Consider the following 16,965-nt stretch of genomic DNA (forward strand, 5'->3'; position numbering starts at 1 on the left):
AGAAAGAAATAAAATATTTACAAAAATGTGAGGGGGTGTACTCACTTTTGTGAGTTACTGTATGTACATATCTATCAAAAGCCAAATTCAGCCAAACAATTTGGGGGTTGGGGAAAAAAACCTTCCTACTGGGGTTTCAAGATTTGTAGAAAAGCTTAAAGTTTGTGATGGGACACAATTTCAGCTGAAATTATCACGTCCCCATTAAATTTCCCCCAGACATATTTTAGTCATTAAAATGCATATGTAAAGGAACATTTAATTACAAGGCAGTACTCTGTTTTGTATGTTGTGCCAATAACACAAAATCACAAATGAAACAAGAAAAGTCACTCACCTTGTGCTGGGCTGGGTTGTGTCCCTCCCTGCTGCTGACTGTTCACTGGTGGCTGTGATAGGGGTGCATTTGGCTGTACCAGTCCTTCTGAACTGCTTGCTGTGCTCCCTGGTGCAGGTGTCACAGAAGCCTGTGTTACAGGGATGGAATGGGCAGTGGGTGGTACAGGCTGGCTGCCTGGGGGGGTCTGATGTTGCTGCTGGTGTTGGTTCTGAATGTGCTGGAAATGCTGCTGACGTGCTCTCAGCTCTGCGTATTTTAGCTGTTCCATGTGAAAAGACTGTCTATCTGCAAGAAGCTGCTGCCGCTGATACTCTAGCTGTAAAGTGAAATAAAAATACAGATATCAATAGCTATTCAGTAAAAAAGCAATTCCCAAAATCCCTCCCAACTAGCTTCCTCTACAAGGATGCACCACTTGTAAAAGCAAGCTTTGTCAGGCCCCTAATGCTGATACAAGTATAGAAGAAATATCAGCACTTCCAGAGAGTCCTCTGAGTGACAAATGGGGGCAAGCCTTGTTTTGTCCCAAAGATCTTTAAAATCAGAATTCCAAGTAAAGTCACTTTACTGGCAAAGATGCCACCAAAATCTGAACAAATAAAACAAAATACGGGGAAACGTCCCTACGTCATATAAATAAAATATATCTGAAACAAAACCATTAGGAGAAAAGTTTTATTCTATACAGAAGAGCATTGGTTGGGGCCCATTCACACTGTTGGGACATGTTCACACTGTTGGGGCATGTTAACATACACTCATTAATGTGCACTGTTAGGGCTTTCAACACTGCTATGCACAAAAAAATGCATGTAAAAGCACACTATCATAAAGAGAAACACAATAAGTATCTTCTGAATTTTAAATGTTGTTCTGCAAAGTCTATCATAAAAAAACTTTCACGTGCAGAAAAGACAATTGTGCTGTTACAAACCTTGCTTCTACATACGTTGCAGATGACAGACAGCATTCCAGGCATGATTGAGCCGACTAGTGATGTAGTGATAGAATACTACATACATGTAAAAATACGCCCGCACAATTTTTCTAACAGAGTGCACCACGTTCTCACATCTGTGTTGTAATATGCTGTATTTGTGTGTTGGGGTACCATTTGTAATAAATGGCAACATACAGCAATGCAGCTATATCCTTAAATTAATTTGTGTTATGGTAAGATGCAAACACACAGTTGTGAATCTGCCCCAAATGTGCAAATATCCAGGTGATGTCCATTCAGAGTATTACCAAGCAACACTAACTACTGCATTCTATGATACAACAGAGATAAATATAATTAGACAAATTTAGTTACAATCCAGTTTATTTGACAATCTATATAGGACGTGGAAGGATAATGAACTATATTTAAAATGTATGTCAAAACTTTTCTTTAGTTCTGGATAGAGTGGAGAAGGGTTAAAGTAATATTACCCACTCGGTGCCTGCCATAAAGCAATATGACGTCGGCAAAGTGATTCTGTTATCCTGACCGGACGTCATATGACGTGATCAGGATAACCAATCACAGCTGATCATCGCATGAACCAGGAAATGCCAGTAAACCGCTTTTCTCGGTTTGCGCTGACAGGGAGAGCCAATCAGTGGCTCTTACTCTCAAGAGGTGGGGGTCTGCGCTGATAATCAGTGCATTAATTATCAGAGGTGCCCATCAGCTGGCAGCCTGTGCTCCATAAAGAAAGCCTGTCAGTGCCCATCAATGTGTCAATTAGTGCCCCATCAGTAATGCCTATCAGTGCCTATCAGATGCCACTCATGTAATGCCTGTCAGTAGCTCCTCATCAGTGCTGCCTATCCAGTGCCATCTATCAGTGCCTATCCAGTGCCATCTATCAGTGCCGCCTATCAGTGCCCATCAGTGCCCATCAGTGCTGCCTATCAGTGCCGCCTATCAGTGCCGCCCGTCAGTTTTTTGGGTGTTTTTTTCAAAAATTTCGGTCTTTTTTAGTTTGTTTTGGAAAAAAATAAAAACCCCAGAGGTGATCAAATACCACCAAAAGAAAGCTCTATTTGTGGGAAGAAAATGATAAAAATTTAGTTTTGGTACAGTGTTGCCTGACCGTGCAATTGTCATTCAAAGTGTGACAACGCTGAAAGCTGAAAATTGTCCTGGGTGGGAGGTGGGGGGGGGGGGGGGGGGGGGAGTGCCCGGTACTGAAGTGGTTAAAGGCACTAAAAAATAAATGTAACAAACTTGTTATACTTACCTGCTCTGTGCAGTGGTTTGGCAAAGAGCAGCCCAGATCCTCCTCCTCTTCTCAGGTCCTCCTGCCGGTGCTCCTGACCCCTCCCTCCTGCCCTCAGAGCAAGCAGCTAGCTATGGGGGCACCCAAGGAGGCTTGCCCCTGCTGCTCTGCGTGTCCAATCACATACAGAGCAGCACGCCCTCTCTCACCTCAGTGGCTCATTGGCTGTGATTGACAGCAGCGGAGGGAAGGAGATTCCCCGGAGAGTCGAAGCTCTCGTGCACATCGCTGGATAGCAATGGGGTTCCTATTTTGAAGATAGAACAGAAGAGGAAACCTCCCAAGAAATAACAAGAGATAACCATCTTAGACAGTGGCCATTAGAACATTTGTCCATACTGGAAGAATTTCCCTCACATTTTGCTCTCATGACAAATCCTACATTTAGAATTTCTTCTTAACTTTCTATTATAACGACAGTATTTAGCAGGGAGTGTGAATCTCCCCAGAAGGAAGACAGACAGTAATAGAGTTTTGGCAAAGGGTCTAACCTTTCCCCTTGTAGCCAAAACTAAAATACACAGTCTTTCCTTTAACATACATACACTTTAAGTAGAAAATGTTAAAATGTTTCAGGACTCACCGCCTCCCGTTCTCTATCCATGATGGTTTCCAGCTCCTCAAAGTGCCTCAGTTTGATTTCCAGTTTCTTCATTTGAGTCTCCACCAGCAGAGCCACCAGCGACTTGATCTTGCGTTCCTCCACTGCAGCCAGGTGCTAATTAATGGCACATACTTATGATTAGAAAGAGGTGGTATTTATGCTATACAAGTGCTACTATTTGGTTCAGACTAGGCCATCTACCTTCATCCAGATACTGACAAACTACTTTTTTCTGTATGGCTTATGTTTGTTGGCCGATTAAAGACCAGCAGTTTCTCAGAAATTGCAAGCCTTCAGGTAGGTTACTGATGCATGATGTACAATGTAATAATTTCTCTTGAAATTTTTAACATTCTAGCTTACTGATAATTGCAAGCTAGAAAGAACATGGCTGTCTTTAAACTATGCCCGTTGTATCCTCCATAACCCCCCTCCCCCCTGCCTGCATAGGAGGCTCCTTCAGTACCACAGCTTCAGTTACTGTCTAACTCCACTCTGCACTTCAGTAGTCCATAACTTTGCTTCACTCATCATTCACTATTGTGAAAACAATCCCTTTACTTCTTGTAACATTTCACAAACAAAAGAAGTTCTGTGGAAAAAGAAAAAAAAGACTTATGCTACTTTCACACTAGGGGACAAATCAAATTTGCCTGTCAGTTTTTCAGGCGGACCCAATCAGACCCTCCAGTCTCCTCTATAGAGCAGCCTGCCGACATCCGATCCAATACTATCCGCTAAAACAGATGGATGGGGATTGATTCCCCATCCATCTGGGGGAATGGATGGCAGTTGGGTGTAAAGAGACAGGCGGTCCGCTTACATAGAGGAAAGTGGGCTGTGTCTGCTCGGCATAAGCCGAGCGGACACAGATCAGCCATCCACCTGGTCAGTGGGGGTCAACAGACAGATTCCTTGCTAAGCAAGCGGACTCCAATGGAGCCCGCCCAGTGTGGAAGGGGCCTAAGGCGTTGTTCACACTATGCACAGAGACATGCGTTTTTCTGCACATGCTCTGCAAGGGCACAAAGAAAACAACTATTCTCTATGTACCCTGTTCACACAACACTGGTATCACGTGCAGATTTTTTTCTGTGCAGGAATCTGCAACATGTATAAAATTCAGTGAGAAGCAAATGAAAACTGAAGTAAACTAATGTCTATGCAAGTGAAATCTGTGCATTTTTTCCATCAGTTTTTCTGCACGTATAGCGTGAACAAGACCTAAGAGGCCTGGGCTTGTTGGGTAAACCTGGGCCAACCAAGGCCAAGATTATTTCTTACTTTAGCCTTCACAGCAGCAGCAGCCAAGGCAGCAGCAGCAGCTGTAGAGAGGTTTCCCTCTCCAATGTCTCTCTCCACCTTGTTCTTCACCGTGGTTTCCACCTTATCTGTTTCTTCTGATCCTTCTTTACTATCAGAGACTTTGTCCCCATCAGCTGCAATTAACGCAAATAAAATTAATTGAAATACACATATACAGGATATGTAAAATATCATAAACTTGACATACTGTTCGCTCTGTATTATTCTACACATGACTATTATTGTACTATATGACATATGGTTAAAAGGTTAGCCCACCAAATACTGAGGGAGGAGTTTGGAGAGGGATGAACAGTGATTGTGAAACAAAGTCAATTAGTGTGGCTTGAGACATTTTTTGGTTTGTGGTACAATTCAGTTTCTGGTAGATGCAGGAGTCATCTGGCAAAATATTTTATCTATCAGAGATTCTATCCGTGAGTTTTCTGCACTTTCTCCTGGTTCTGCACATTCTGTGGCCATTATGAGGCAATCTCACTCTGTCTGCTGGACTTGAAATTTATTTTACATTAAAGAGGAACTGCAGTCTGTTTACATAATTTGTAATAAAAACATATTTGCCATTCTGAAGCTTCCCTCCAACCACTTTGCATATTATTTTATGTATACTGTGATTCTGTACTTGCCAAATATGCTGCAGAAATCTCCCTCCACTAAGGCTGGCTGCAACCATTTTAACTGTGGGCAGCTGAAGCTGCTGCCTGTTCACTTCCTGGATTTACACAGAAGCACACCTCCAGCTCTGCAGCCTTGCAGCTCTGATTGGCCCTCTTATGACTCATCCCCCCTCCCTTCCTGGCAAACTCTCACCAGAGTGAGAGAGAGCTGGGCATGATGTCATAAGCCTAAGCTTTTTACCAGGCAAGAAACAGGAAGTGGGCTGTATAAGGTATTTACTGGCAGAAATAAAAAGTTTTACTATCCAAAGTTAAAACAATAAAGGGCAGAAGATTTAATAGATGGAAAGTTGAAAAAATGACTGAAGATCCGCTTTAAGGAAAATGTATGAGAAGGAGCTGGAATATGCAAAGCTGGAAAGGAATTTCCAAAACGGCCAAAAAAGAATAGTGAATAATGCCAGGGATCTCTCACTGCTGAAGTATCTAAGACCTATAGAAAGGTAGGGGTTGACTGAGCCCACCACCAGTCTCTGCCTGTAACGAAAACATCGCTTTTAGGTGGACTGACACCTTAATAAAAAATCCAACAGGAAATGTCAAACAGCAGAACACGGTAAGCACATGAAGGTGATGTTAAATACATGCCACATAAGCAAAATACTTTCTATTTCATCTTCTGGCAAGGGTTTTCAGGACCAACACCCTCATGTCACTTTCCTGCCAAGTGTAAACATAACAGAAGCTTTTCAATTCAAATTCAAAAAGTAAATTATTTTACACTCATTTTGACCAGGATGCATGTGTTAATATGTACATCACTGACTGATGAACACTGTAGACCTATCCAACGAAAATATGCTCCTGAGGCACAGCTCCCTGCTAGCAAAAGTATAGCACAGAAATTAGTTTGGAGAAAAAGAAACCTACCCATATCTACATCACTCTTCTCAGAGTCCTTGTCTGTGTCATCTTTGATCTTCTCTTCCTCTTTCTTTGCAGGATCACAAACACGCTCCTTTACATCTTCTTCTACTACAGGCTCAATGGGTGAATCCTGCGGAAGCACAGAAATCACAAATTATGCATTTGTTGGCCATTGGGAGCTCCATCTGATAAAAAGAGGACTCGGGTGTTAATTTATTTCAGAAGAAAGTCAACAATCTTATTCTATACGTGAAACAGCAACTGTTTTTTTCTATTCAGGAACAATGCAGTAGATAGTAGGCATCACCTTTTTTTTTCTTGCTCTGTACTGTAAGCAAAACACATTAACAATAACCATAAAAAGGACATTAGTTATATGATTCAATAGGGCAGTACAAACAGTATTGATAATTCAATCACAATTCCAAAAAATGTAGGATGCTGGGCAAAATCTACATAAAAGAATGCAATGATGTGCATATCTTATAAAACCATATTTTATTCACAATAGAAAAAAGAAAACATTTCACATGGTAGTGCATTGCACTGGCACAGGCGTGTAAACACAACACAAAAAGTGTGAATGGGCCCTTACTTAAGATTAAAAATCAGAGTGTTTTTTTTACAGGTTTGAGATTGTGAACATCCTAAATGACTTTGAGCTTATTTACACAGAAAATGCAAATGAAAAATAATAACCATCTTTTCTGGCACTCCAAAATGTAGACGAGGAGACAATGTTACTGTCCCTTCCGCAAGAGCACAGTGATTTTTGCTTGGCTATAGCCACTGGCAATAAGCTCATAAAAAAATTGACATGCTGGTTGTACCCAAGTTGATCGATTAACTTTGGTACAAGCAGCTCACCCATACATGGTTGACTCTTGGCTGTCCCTGCTGAACCGGCCAAGATTCTGTCTATGGCCAGCTTTAGACAGACTCCTCCAGAACGTATGGAGAGAAGTTGCAGAATTTGCAACTAATTGCAGTACTGGAAGGCTTTTTAGGCAGGCTAGGAACTACCTCATCCTAAATAGCAGACAATTTAATTGGCTCAAGGACTTGATCCACAACAGCTGAGAAGAGACTGGGGAAAGGAAAATGCAACAGAGAGAGAGCCCCCTCAATACACAACTCTCCTGCAACAGATGAGAGACAGATAACTCACTGACCAAGGGAAAAGGACATAAGGGCCAGCATGTAATAGAGTCATCTACCAAAGAAACTTTTTGGTTTAAAATACCTGCAGGCAATCAAAGGCTTCCAGTACCGATGTTGGACAATAAAAGATCAAGCTGAATCCTGGAGACATTTGGACTATCAAGAAAATGTTAACCACGATGACGGTTTTCTCCATAAGAAAATGTAAAAGAAACGGAGGAGGAGGCGCCACTCTGAGCGTAGTATTAAAGTAGAAACATTTAATGCATAAGATTAAAAGCACTTACAGAATATAAGTGGAAATCATGCTCATCAAGGGGTATACAGTCCTGGTAGCCCTAATGTGTCTCACTGGCTCCACGCATGTTCCAGTTTGCTTGTGGAAAGAGTCTGGTGAATGTTGTTTTGCTGGATGGATGGCTGTGCTTCAGAGGAACCAGCAACCAGGAAGCTCCACGCTGACTAGCTTGAACCGCGGAAGCGGAAATGACGTCACCAGCCCGGGGCAGGAGGAAGGGATTAGGACTGTCAGTATGAGGAATTGGCTACACGCTCGTAACTCACAGCTCCTTCTACTGGCCTGCTGCTTTCTGGGGGAAAGTGACTGCACATATGTAGATACGCACCAACATGTGTAAGTTCTGCCTCCCTATAACCATAAAAAGCAACACATTGGTAATACTACATATAAGAGATGGTTACTTACAAATACCACCACCCCCAACCGCAGACTAAGAACCCAACAATGTCCGAATTAAAGATGATGACCGTAAGGGTCCACTGTAAAAAATGAAATGGTGTTAAAGAAACTGATCTCTATATGCATGTGTTATAACAAGTGTGTATCTCAATCTCTTCATTGAGCCCCCCTGGCGAGAGAGTATTTAAAGAATATATCCAGAAAGTCTCCTGCTGGCATAACCATTTAACCATTGCTGCTCTGCAGCAGGAAGATTTCTGGAGATGGCCTCAATTACCCAAACTTGGAGTCCCACAGTGGATTTTGATGTTCCGTCAGAAAGTGTCTGGAGACACTGTGTTTGTCACATCCCTGCTCAATAAATCGTCTATGCTTGCCAAATCGTTGGCGTAGGGGACGGGATAGTCCTCCCTACATACAGGAGGCCACAAGGGCATGTCAGGCAGTATATAACACATACTCACTAGAGCAATTATGGAACTCTTTAATGGTATTTGTCTTTCCTTTTGTTGTGAAAGTTTTTTGCCCTCGGTGAAAAAATTTACACGTAAGGCATAATTTTTTCTAGATTTGGAACATTTCAAAAGAGCCATACTTCCCTAAATTACGAACCTTGCGAGAAGATATTAATTGGGATAAAATCTTAGGAACAAAGAACAAGGAGGAGAGATGGGTTTGCTTTAAGAGCATATTAAATAAGTTGATTAGCCAGTGCATCCCATTGGGAAATAAATTTAAAAGAGCGATTAATAGTCCTGGGTGGCTTAACTCCAATGTAAAAATTCATATAAAAGCAAAGGAGAAGGCCTTCAAAAAATACAAGGCTGAGGGATCATCATCAGCATTCAAATTTTACAAAGAATGCAACAAGAAATGTAAGGGTGCAATTAGGGCGGCTAAGATAAAACACAAAAGACATAGCGGAGGAGCGCAAAAAAAATCCCAACAAATTCTTTAAGTATATAAACAGTAAAAGAGGGAGGACAGACCATATTGGCTCCATAAAGAATGAGGAAGGGAATTGAATTAGGGGGAAGGTATTGAATTTATTCTTCTCCTCAGTCTTCACGAGGGAATCGGGGGGCTTCAGTACCAAAACTGCAGTTTATCCTCATGACACGTCACAGGAAGCACCCTCATGGCTAACAGAGGACAGAATTAGAAATAGACTTGAAAAACCTAACATTAATAAATCACCGGGACATTGCCAGACCATTGTTTCTAATTTTTACTGACAGTCTACTTCCTGGAATGGTACCATCTGATTGGAGAAAAGCCAATGTAGCACCAATATTTAAAAAAGGGCCAAAATACATCAGTTAGCCTAACATTAATAGTATGCAAGCTCTTGGAGGGGATGTCAAGGGACTATATACAAGATTTTAGTAATGAAAACGGTATCATTAGCAGCAATCAGCATGGATTCATGAAGAATCGTTCTTGCCAAACCAATCTATTAACCTTCTATGAGGTGGTGAGCTGCTATCCAGATAAAGGGAGGCCCGTAGACGTGGTGTATCTGGACTTTGCAAAAGCATTTGATACAGTTCCTTATAAACGTTTACTGTACAAAGTTAGGTCCGTTGGCATGGACCATAGGGTGAGTACATGGATTGAAAACTGGCTACAAGGACGAGTTCAGAGGGTAGTGATAAACGGGGAGTACGCGGAATGGTCAGGGGTGGAAAGTGGGGTCACCCAGGGTTCTGTCCTGGGACCAATCCTATTCAATTTGTTTATAAACCACCTGGAGGATGGGATAAACAGCCCAATCTCTGTATTTTTGGATGATACTAAGCTAAGCAAGGCAATCACTGTTCTGCAGGATGTGGAAACCTTGCAAGTAGATCTGAACAAATTATTGGGGTAGGCAACTACATGGCAAATTAGGTTTAATGTGTAAAAATGTAAAATAATGCATTTGGGTGGCAAAAATATGAACGCAATTCACTCACTGGGGGGAGAACATCTGGGGGAATCAAGGATGGAAAAGGACCTGTGGGTCCTGGTAGATGATAGGCTCAGCAATGGCATGCAATGCCAGGCTGCTGCAAACAAAGCAAACAGAATATTGGCATGCATTAAAAAGGGGATTAACTCAAGAGATAAAACAATCATTCTCCCACTCTACAAGACTCTGGTCCAGCAGCACCTAGAGTATGCTGTCTAGTTCTGGGCACCAGTCCCTCAGGAAGGATGTGCTGGAAATGGAGCGAGTACAGAGAAGGGCAACAAAACTAATAAAGGGACTGGAGGACATTAGTTATGAAGAAAGGTTACGAGCACTGAACTTATTCTCTCTGGAGAAGAGACGCTTGAGAGGGGATATGATTTCAATTTACAAATACCATACTGGTTACCCCACAATAGGGATAAAACTTTTCCGTGAAAGGGAGTTTAATAAGACACGTGGCCACTCATTAAAATTAGAAGAAAAGAGGTTTAACCTTAAACTGCGTAGAGGGTTCTTTACTGTAAGAGCGGCAAGGATGTGGAATTCCCTTCCACAGGCGGTGGTCTCAGCGGGGAGCATCGATAGTTTCAAAAAACTATTAGATAAACACCTGAACGACCACAACATACAGGGATATACAATGTAATATTGACATATAATCACACACATAGGTTGGATTTGTGTCTTTTTTCAACCTCGCCTACTATGTAACATGCCTACTAGTGGGATGAGGGGGGTGTGGATGGTGGGGGTGGACATAAACTTGTGGATTCTACTAGGTGCTATTTGGCTTTTAATGTTTTTGGCCCTCACGATAGGAGACTTTGGGTTTCTGTGTGAGAGACGAGCCCAAGAGGGGATCTTCCAACAAAATTGGCCAATGTTTGATTAGATTGTATTCAATTTTTTGTAGCAATCATGGAATTGTGTCGTAAACTGTATTGGTTGGGGTTCATCTGATATGATGGGCTTAGGCAAAGGCTTAGATGTATACTGTTGAAAGGCATCTTCCACAAGGGTGGAGGGGTATCCTTTATCCAGGAATTTATGGGTAAGGAGTTGGCCTCGGGTCTGGTAATCCTCGTCCTTAGTAGAATTGCGGCGGATCCTGTGAAAGTGGCTCCTAGGGATATCACTGATCCACCTGGGGTGGTGGCAACTCTGGTAAGGGATGAATGAGTTCCCAGCAGTAGGTTTTAAATAGTTGGTGACATCTTTACACGAGTCACTGTGGTAAAGCTCCAGGTCCAGGAAAGCCAGTCTGTCGGGATTCACCACATGGGTGAAAGATAACCCCAGGTTGTTGTGGTTACAATGCGATACAAACTGTACCAGGCTATCTATGGTACCATCCCATATGATGACTATGTCATTGATATAGCGCCCAAATAAAATTATGTTGGCTATAAAGGGATTGTTGTGTGAAATATACTGGCGTTCCCAATACCCCATGGTTAAATTTGCATATATGGGGGCAAAATTTGCCCCCATAGCTGTGCCTTGGGTTTGTAAATAATAACTGTCCTCAAATTCAAAGTAGTTGTGCTTTAAGCAAAATCGTGTTGCTTCTAGTATAAAATGAGCTTGCCTCGGATTGATGAGCGGATCTGCGGAGAGGAAATGCTCAACTGCCATCAGGCCTACATCATGGGGGATCAACGTATATAGGGACATGACATCTAGGGACACCCACAGGTATGTGGGTTCCCACCTATAGAAAGAGAGCATCTCTAGTAGGTGTGTGCCATCTCTTATGTACAATGGAAGGCATATTCCAATACCGGAAAAAATTATGCCTTACGTGTAAATTTTTTCATCACAGGCAAAAAACAACAAAAGGAAAGACATATACCATTAAAGAGCTCCATAATTGCTCTAATAAGTATGTTATATACTGCCTGATATGCCCTTGTGGCCTCCTGTATGTAGGGAGGACTATCTGTCCCCTACGCCAAAGATTTGGCAAGCATAGACGATTCATTGATCAGGGATGTGACAAACACAGTGTCCCCAGACACTTTCTGACGAAACATCAAAAATCCACTGTGGGTCTCCAAGTTTGGGTGATTGAGGATATCTCCAGAAATATTCCTGCTGCAGAGTGTTTTAAATGGTTATGCCAACAGGAGACTTTCTGGATATATTCTTTAAATACTCTCTCACCAGGGGGGGATCAATGAAGAGATTGAGATACATACTTTGTTATAAGACATGCACATAGAGACCAGTTTCTTTAACATCATTTTATTTTTTACAGTGGACCCTTATAGTCATCATCTATAAGGACATTGTTGGGTTCTTAGTCTGCAGTTGGGGGTGGTGGTATTTGTAAGTAACCATCTCTTATATGTAATATTACCAATGTGTTGCTTTTTATGGTTAAAGGGAGGCAGCACTTACACATGTTTGTGCATATCTACATATGTGCAGTCACTGAGTATACACATATACATATTATGACACCTGTCTTTTATATACACATATGAAATTTATATAACATAATCCTTATGTATGTATAAATACATTTTATACACTTTTTTTTATATTTAGATATGTCTATATACACATCTTGCTGTCCCATCAGATTAGCAGCCTTTTCAATTTAGCTCAATAAGTACTCCATATTACATTTGATGTCAACTTTTATACATTATATATTGCTAGACCTTTTTATGTCCCATATTTTATTACTTTAAAGTAATTTAACTCTTTTATACCACTGTTTTGGGTCCACTAACCGTTGTAGTTCCATGGCCGCAGACGTCATGCTCTTGAGAGTGTACTTATTGATGCTTTCCCCAGAGAGCAGCAAGCCAGTAGAAGGAGCTGTGAGCTCCAAGTGCGTAGCCTATTCCTCATACAGACAGTCCTGATCCCTTCCTCCCACCCCGTGCTGGTGATACAATTTGCGCTTCCGCGGTTCAAGCTGGTCAGCGTATAGCTTCCTGCCTTCTGGTTCCTCTGAAGCACTGCCTTCCTTCCAGAAAAACAACATCCACCATACTCTTTCCACCAGCAATCCGGAACGTGTATTGAGCCAGTGGGACACATTAGAGCTGCCAGAACTGTATACCCCTTGATGAGCATGACTTCCACTTATATCCCGTAAGTGCTTTTAATCTTACGCATTAAATGTTTCTTCTTTAATATTACACTCAGAGTGGCTCTTCCCCCTCCCTGTTTCTTTTACAGAGTTTCTGGACAAACTTTGAGGATGGCTGCCCTTTAAACACCCCCATTTCCCTTTGGCCCATTTTATGATCATTCTTATGACTTTCTCAGTAAATGTACAATATCCCATCTCAAGGGCATTACCTCCTGGAGCGCCAGATCCCCAATTAACCAGTTTTCTACATAAGAGGTGATCTGAGTGCACCGCAAAAGGGATGCCATGGGAAAACACAAGGGACAACAATGGGACCAGCACCTAGGAGAAAATCTGGAGTACAGAGCTAAGACTACCAGGTCAGAGTCCTGGGGGAACATCAGTCAGTATATAGGTGTCTTAGCTGACCAGAAGGGCCAGAGGATCCTCACTGGGGACAGACAGGTATGGCAGATCTGTTGCATATCATGCAAAACTGCTGGACCCATGTGTTCCAAAAGAGACAAATGTATTCTTTGGGAGAGAGAACACTGGCCAGGTTGGGATACAGTTTCTGAGACCGAGCTGGTACAGGAGACTCATGGGGGTAGGGGTAGGTCTGGTAATCTGTGTGGTGGCACAGGAAGGTTGACGGTTTAGAAGCTGAAGAGAGCACAGGTGGTAAGAGCTTAGTTTGTCATTTTGAATGGGCATTCCCTGAACCTAGATGCCTGAAGGGCAAACTATCTATGAACCCACAGGGATTAATGAACATACCTTCACCTAGAAAAGTGAGGGTATACCTTTATGTTTTACAGACCTCTTACACCATATCTTGCAGGTGGCCGGAAAACCATGGTGGGTTCGTTTAGGTCAGGGCAAAAAATACTATTGTACTTTGCATAAAGAGCACTTATCCTTTAAATGCAAAATAACCATGTTGTGTAAAACTTAGGGCTACCTTTGGTTCTTTCCTCTCTTCTGTGGGCTGTGGTTCTGAAGGTGGTTCTTCTGTAGTATTTTCCTCTACAAATAAAACATTCAAATATCATACAGAAATTACTTCATAGACAACTATTTGTCAGTTAATGAATTCAAGTATAACATGTCTCCATCTCTCTACATAACCTATGATGTGTATAAAGGGATCTAATGCAAAAGGGAAAAGTCCTGGAAGTCGCACATACAGTATCTGCAAATCCCCGTAGGAAAGAGTATGACAGCCCCAGCCCAGGATCCAACCAGGCCACACCTCCAATGAGGGACTTATCAGTTACTACATAAGAGGACCTGGTGGAGCCTTGAGTGGCACCTGTAATTTTAGTTCGGGCCACAGTTCATAAAGGGATGACTCTTCCAAGTATATCGCTAGAAGTAATAATTGTAGCAGACAGATAACAGCAAACTACTAAAAAATATAAGGACTGTGCTCACCTATTCGCTCACTTATTCGCTCATTCTCTTCACAAGTAGTGCCAGCAATTCCACTGCTCTCAAGGCCATAACCTGGGTCAGGTTTGCCAGTTATTTTTGCTGCATCTTCCACCTTACGGACGTGGGCTTCTACTAATGCTGTGGGAACCTCCTCCTTCATCTTGGAAAACTCCTCTATTAGGAATGAGAGAAAAAAAACATTTTAGCAACTGTTTTATCAGAAGAGATAGTAATCAAATATGAAGGGTGGCAGATCAGTTAGAAACAATCAAACTCTAAAAAAAAGAACAATAGCAGCAACAAGTTATAGAGCAATCAAATGTCCATACTACTACTTCTCTCTTTTTTTTTTACAAAAGGCTTTATAGTCTTTATAACATACAAAATAGAGCCGATGGGATAACAATTCGAAAGCAAACAGTATGTGTGAATATATGGGAATTGCAGACAAAACATTTCTCTTCTTTCTTTTTTCCTTTTGTGGAAAATGTAAGTAAAAAACTTGGTTATGTTTATACATTTATAATTCTACATTGACAAACTCACTCCCTTTGCCCGTTCCTTAAACCATGTATATGATATATTCGTTCCCATAATCCCCATATCGCACACCCCAGCCCTCTCTTTCTTTTCCTCTTTGTTTCTGCTCTTTTTCCCTTTTCTTATGCCTCCCTTTCCCTCTCTTATGCTTTCTTTGTTCTGCTCTTATGCAGGCCCCCTCTGTACCCCTACATGTTTATAGAGGTCTTGGGTTCTAGCTTAGAGACATGCTTCTAACTGTCAATCTCACAGGGGCGGTAATACTAATACTAAACCATATAAGAATATATGTTACATTTTTTTTCTTTTAATGTAGAATGCAATGAATTTATGTTTATTCTTTTGTTCATAGAATATGCCAAAAGCTCCTGAGGAAGCGTTACTGAACACGTAACATGTAGAGCAAGTCGAGCTATTTTGATGCACTGTCTCTTTTGAAACCGTTTACGATTGAACAAGTACAATGATTGAACATCTGAATCTTGTTTAAACATGTACTAAGTATGTAGATGGTGTATCTAACATGCTCATAGGTATTATCTGTGAATATATGCAAGTCTATGTATGTGTTTTTTAGCTCTATTTTTTGTAATAAACATTCAAATTCTTTTTAATCTTCTGTGTTATGCCTATAAAGTCCGTCACTCCAAATTATTTTCTAATGATCTCCAATATCAGGATGTGCATCAACTATTTATGTGCCGTATCCACAGTACCACTCTGTGGTGATACAAATTCTCTTAAAACATTGCCGTAGTTTCGTACAACAAAAAGAATGTGTAAATCTAGAACTTACTACATCACAAAAAATTCTATAGTTAGCTGAAACATCAGGCAGAAGAAATTGCAAATCCACGATTTGATCACAGAAAAAAAATAAACAGGAAAGAGCTGAAAACTCAATAATGACATAACTAGGCCATGTTCTAAATGCCTATTAGGTTTACATGCTAGTTAAATGGAGAAACAAAAAAGTAAAGAAGAGAAAAGTGCATGAGTAAGAAACAAGGGAAAGAGCCCAGGAAAGGTAGAAAAAGAGAAGGAAGAAAAGATAAAGAGGTCTCGGAGCTACTTCTGACTTTCATCTAATTCTAGAAGAGGTGCCTTTTAGTTCAACAACTTTCAGGTTACCTAAGTGTACCAGTGAGAAGGGTATAACCCCCGCCAGGGAAGCAGTAACTTCAGAATGTCTAATCTGCTGTAAATAGAGCTTTTCTCTGAAGTGGCTTTGCCCCCCGCGCCCCCCCCCCCCAACACACACACACACACAAGAAAAACATCACCAGAGACTGAAACCCAACAATCCATATTTACTACTGAGAACTGCACCAGCACAGTAAAAGTCTTTAAAAAGGTGATTGCAAACCTCAGACATGAAAAATTAACAAAGCATATCCATCTATAGTGTGTACTTGTCTCAATTAGGAGCACTAAGTGTAATTTCGGTCTGCTGCTTTGTTCCTCTGCTATCAGCATGAATCACTTCTGACAAGTTTTCCTGACACCATGAGAAAAAAAGGTGACAGGGGAGGGACCTCCAGCTAATTGACAACCTCAGCTCTGTTCCTGTGTGCAGTGTAAAGGAGTGGGGTTGTCCCTTTCCTCCAATTAGCCCCCAGGGCTCTGGGCACTGAGCTCTGCAGAGTGTAACCTTAGCTCTCCGCTTTTTTTTCCGACAGCTCAGACAAGCTTTATGAATTCTGGATTTTTTGAATGGCTGTAAAGAAGAGAAGACTGCAGATAAACAGATACACATTATGTAGGAGGATTTATTTAATCTCTGTCTATCACCTGAGGACAGTCACTTCACTGGGTGTATGTAAGAGTTTACAACCACTTTAACTACAATACAGGAGCTCAGATCCCTTTTAGTGGACATCCTAATAAAGTGCCATTTTTCTCTAAATCTACCACATCCGATAACATTTTTGAGAATGGAAGAGGTCCTAAAACTCTAGGACTTGTCAAATGCAACTATTCAGTTCACTGCCTATAGTACTGTATAATTAA

General features: G+C 41.4%; 1 protein-coding gene across 6 annotated transcripts in view; it reads right to left on the bottom strand.

The window, feature by feature from the left end:
• The window catches only part of SMARCC2 (SWI/SNF related BAF chromatin remodeling complex subunit C2), a 157,013-nt gene that overhangs the window by 18,355 nt on the left and 121,693 nt on the right, over positions 1 to 16,965 (bottom strand). For all 6 annotated transcript variants that reach the window (XM_073613982.1, XM_073613986.1, XM_073613985.1 and 3 more), the window contains exons 21-26: positions 14,416 to 14,589; positions 13,943 to 14,007; positions 6,085 to 6,211; positions 4,496 to 4,650; positions 3,191 to 3,325; positions 338 to 656 (exon numbers count right to left, since the gene is read on the bottom strand). In XM_073613982.1, the coding sequence (XP_073470083.1) occupies positions 338 to 656; positions 3,191 to 3,325; positions 4,496 to 4,650; positions 6,085 to 6,211; positions 13,943 to 14,007; positions 14,416 to 14,589 (975 nt within the window). The remainder of the gene's footprint in view (positions 1 to 337; positions 657 to 3,190; positions 3,326 to 4,495; positions 4,651 to 6,084; positions 6,212 to 13,942; positions 14,008 to 14,415; positions 14,590 to 16,965) is intronic.

Source organism: Aquarana catesbeiana, linkage group LG02, assembly GCF_042186555.1.
Source record: "Aquarana catesbeiana isolate 2022-GZ linkage group LG02, ASM4218655v1, whole genome shotgun sequence".
NCBI classification, from domain to species: Eukaryota; Metazoa; Chordata; class Amphibia; order Anura; family Ranidae; genus Aquarana; species Aquarana catesbeiana.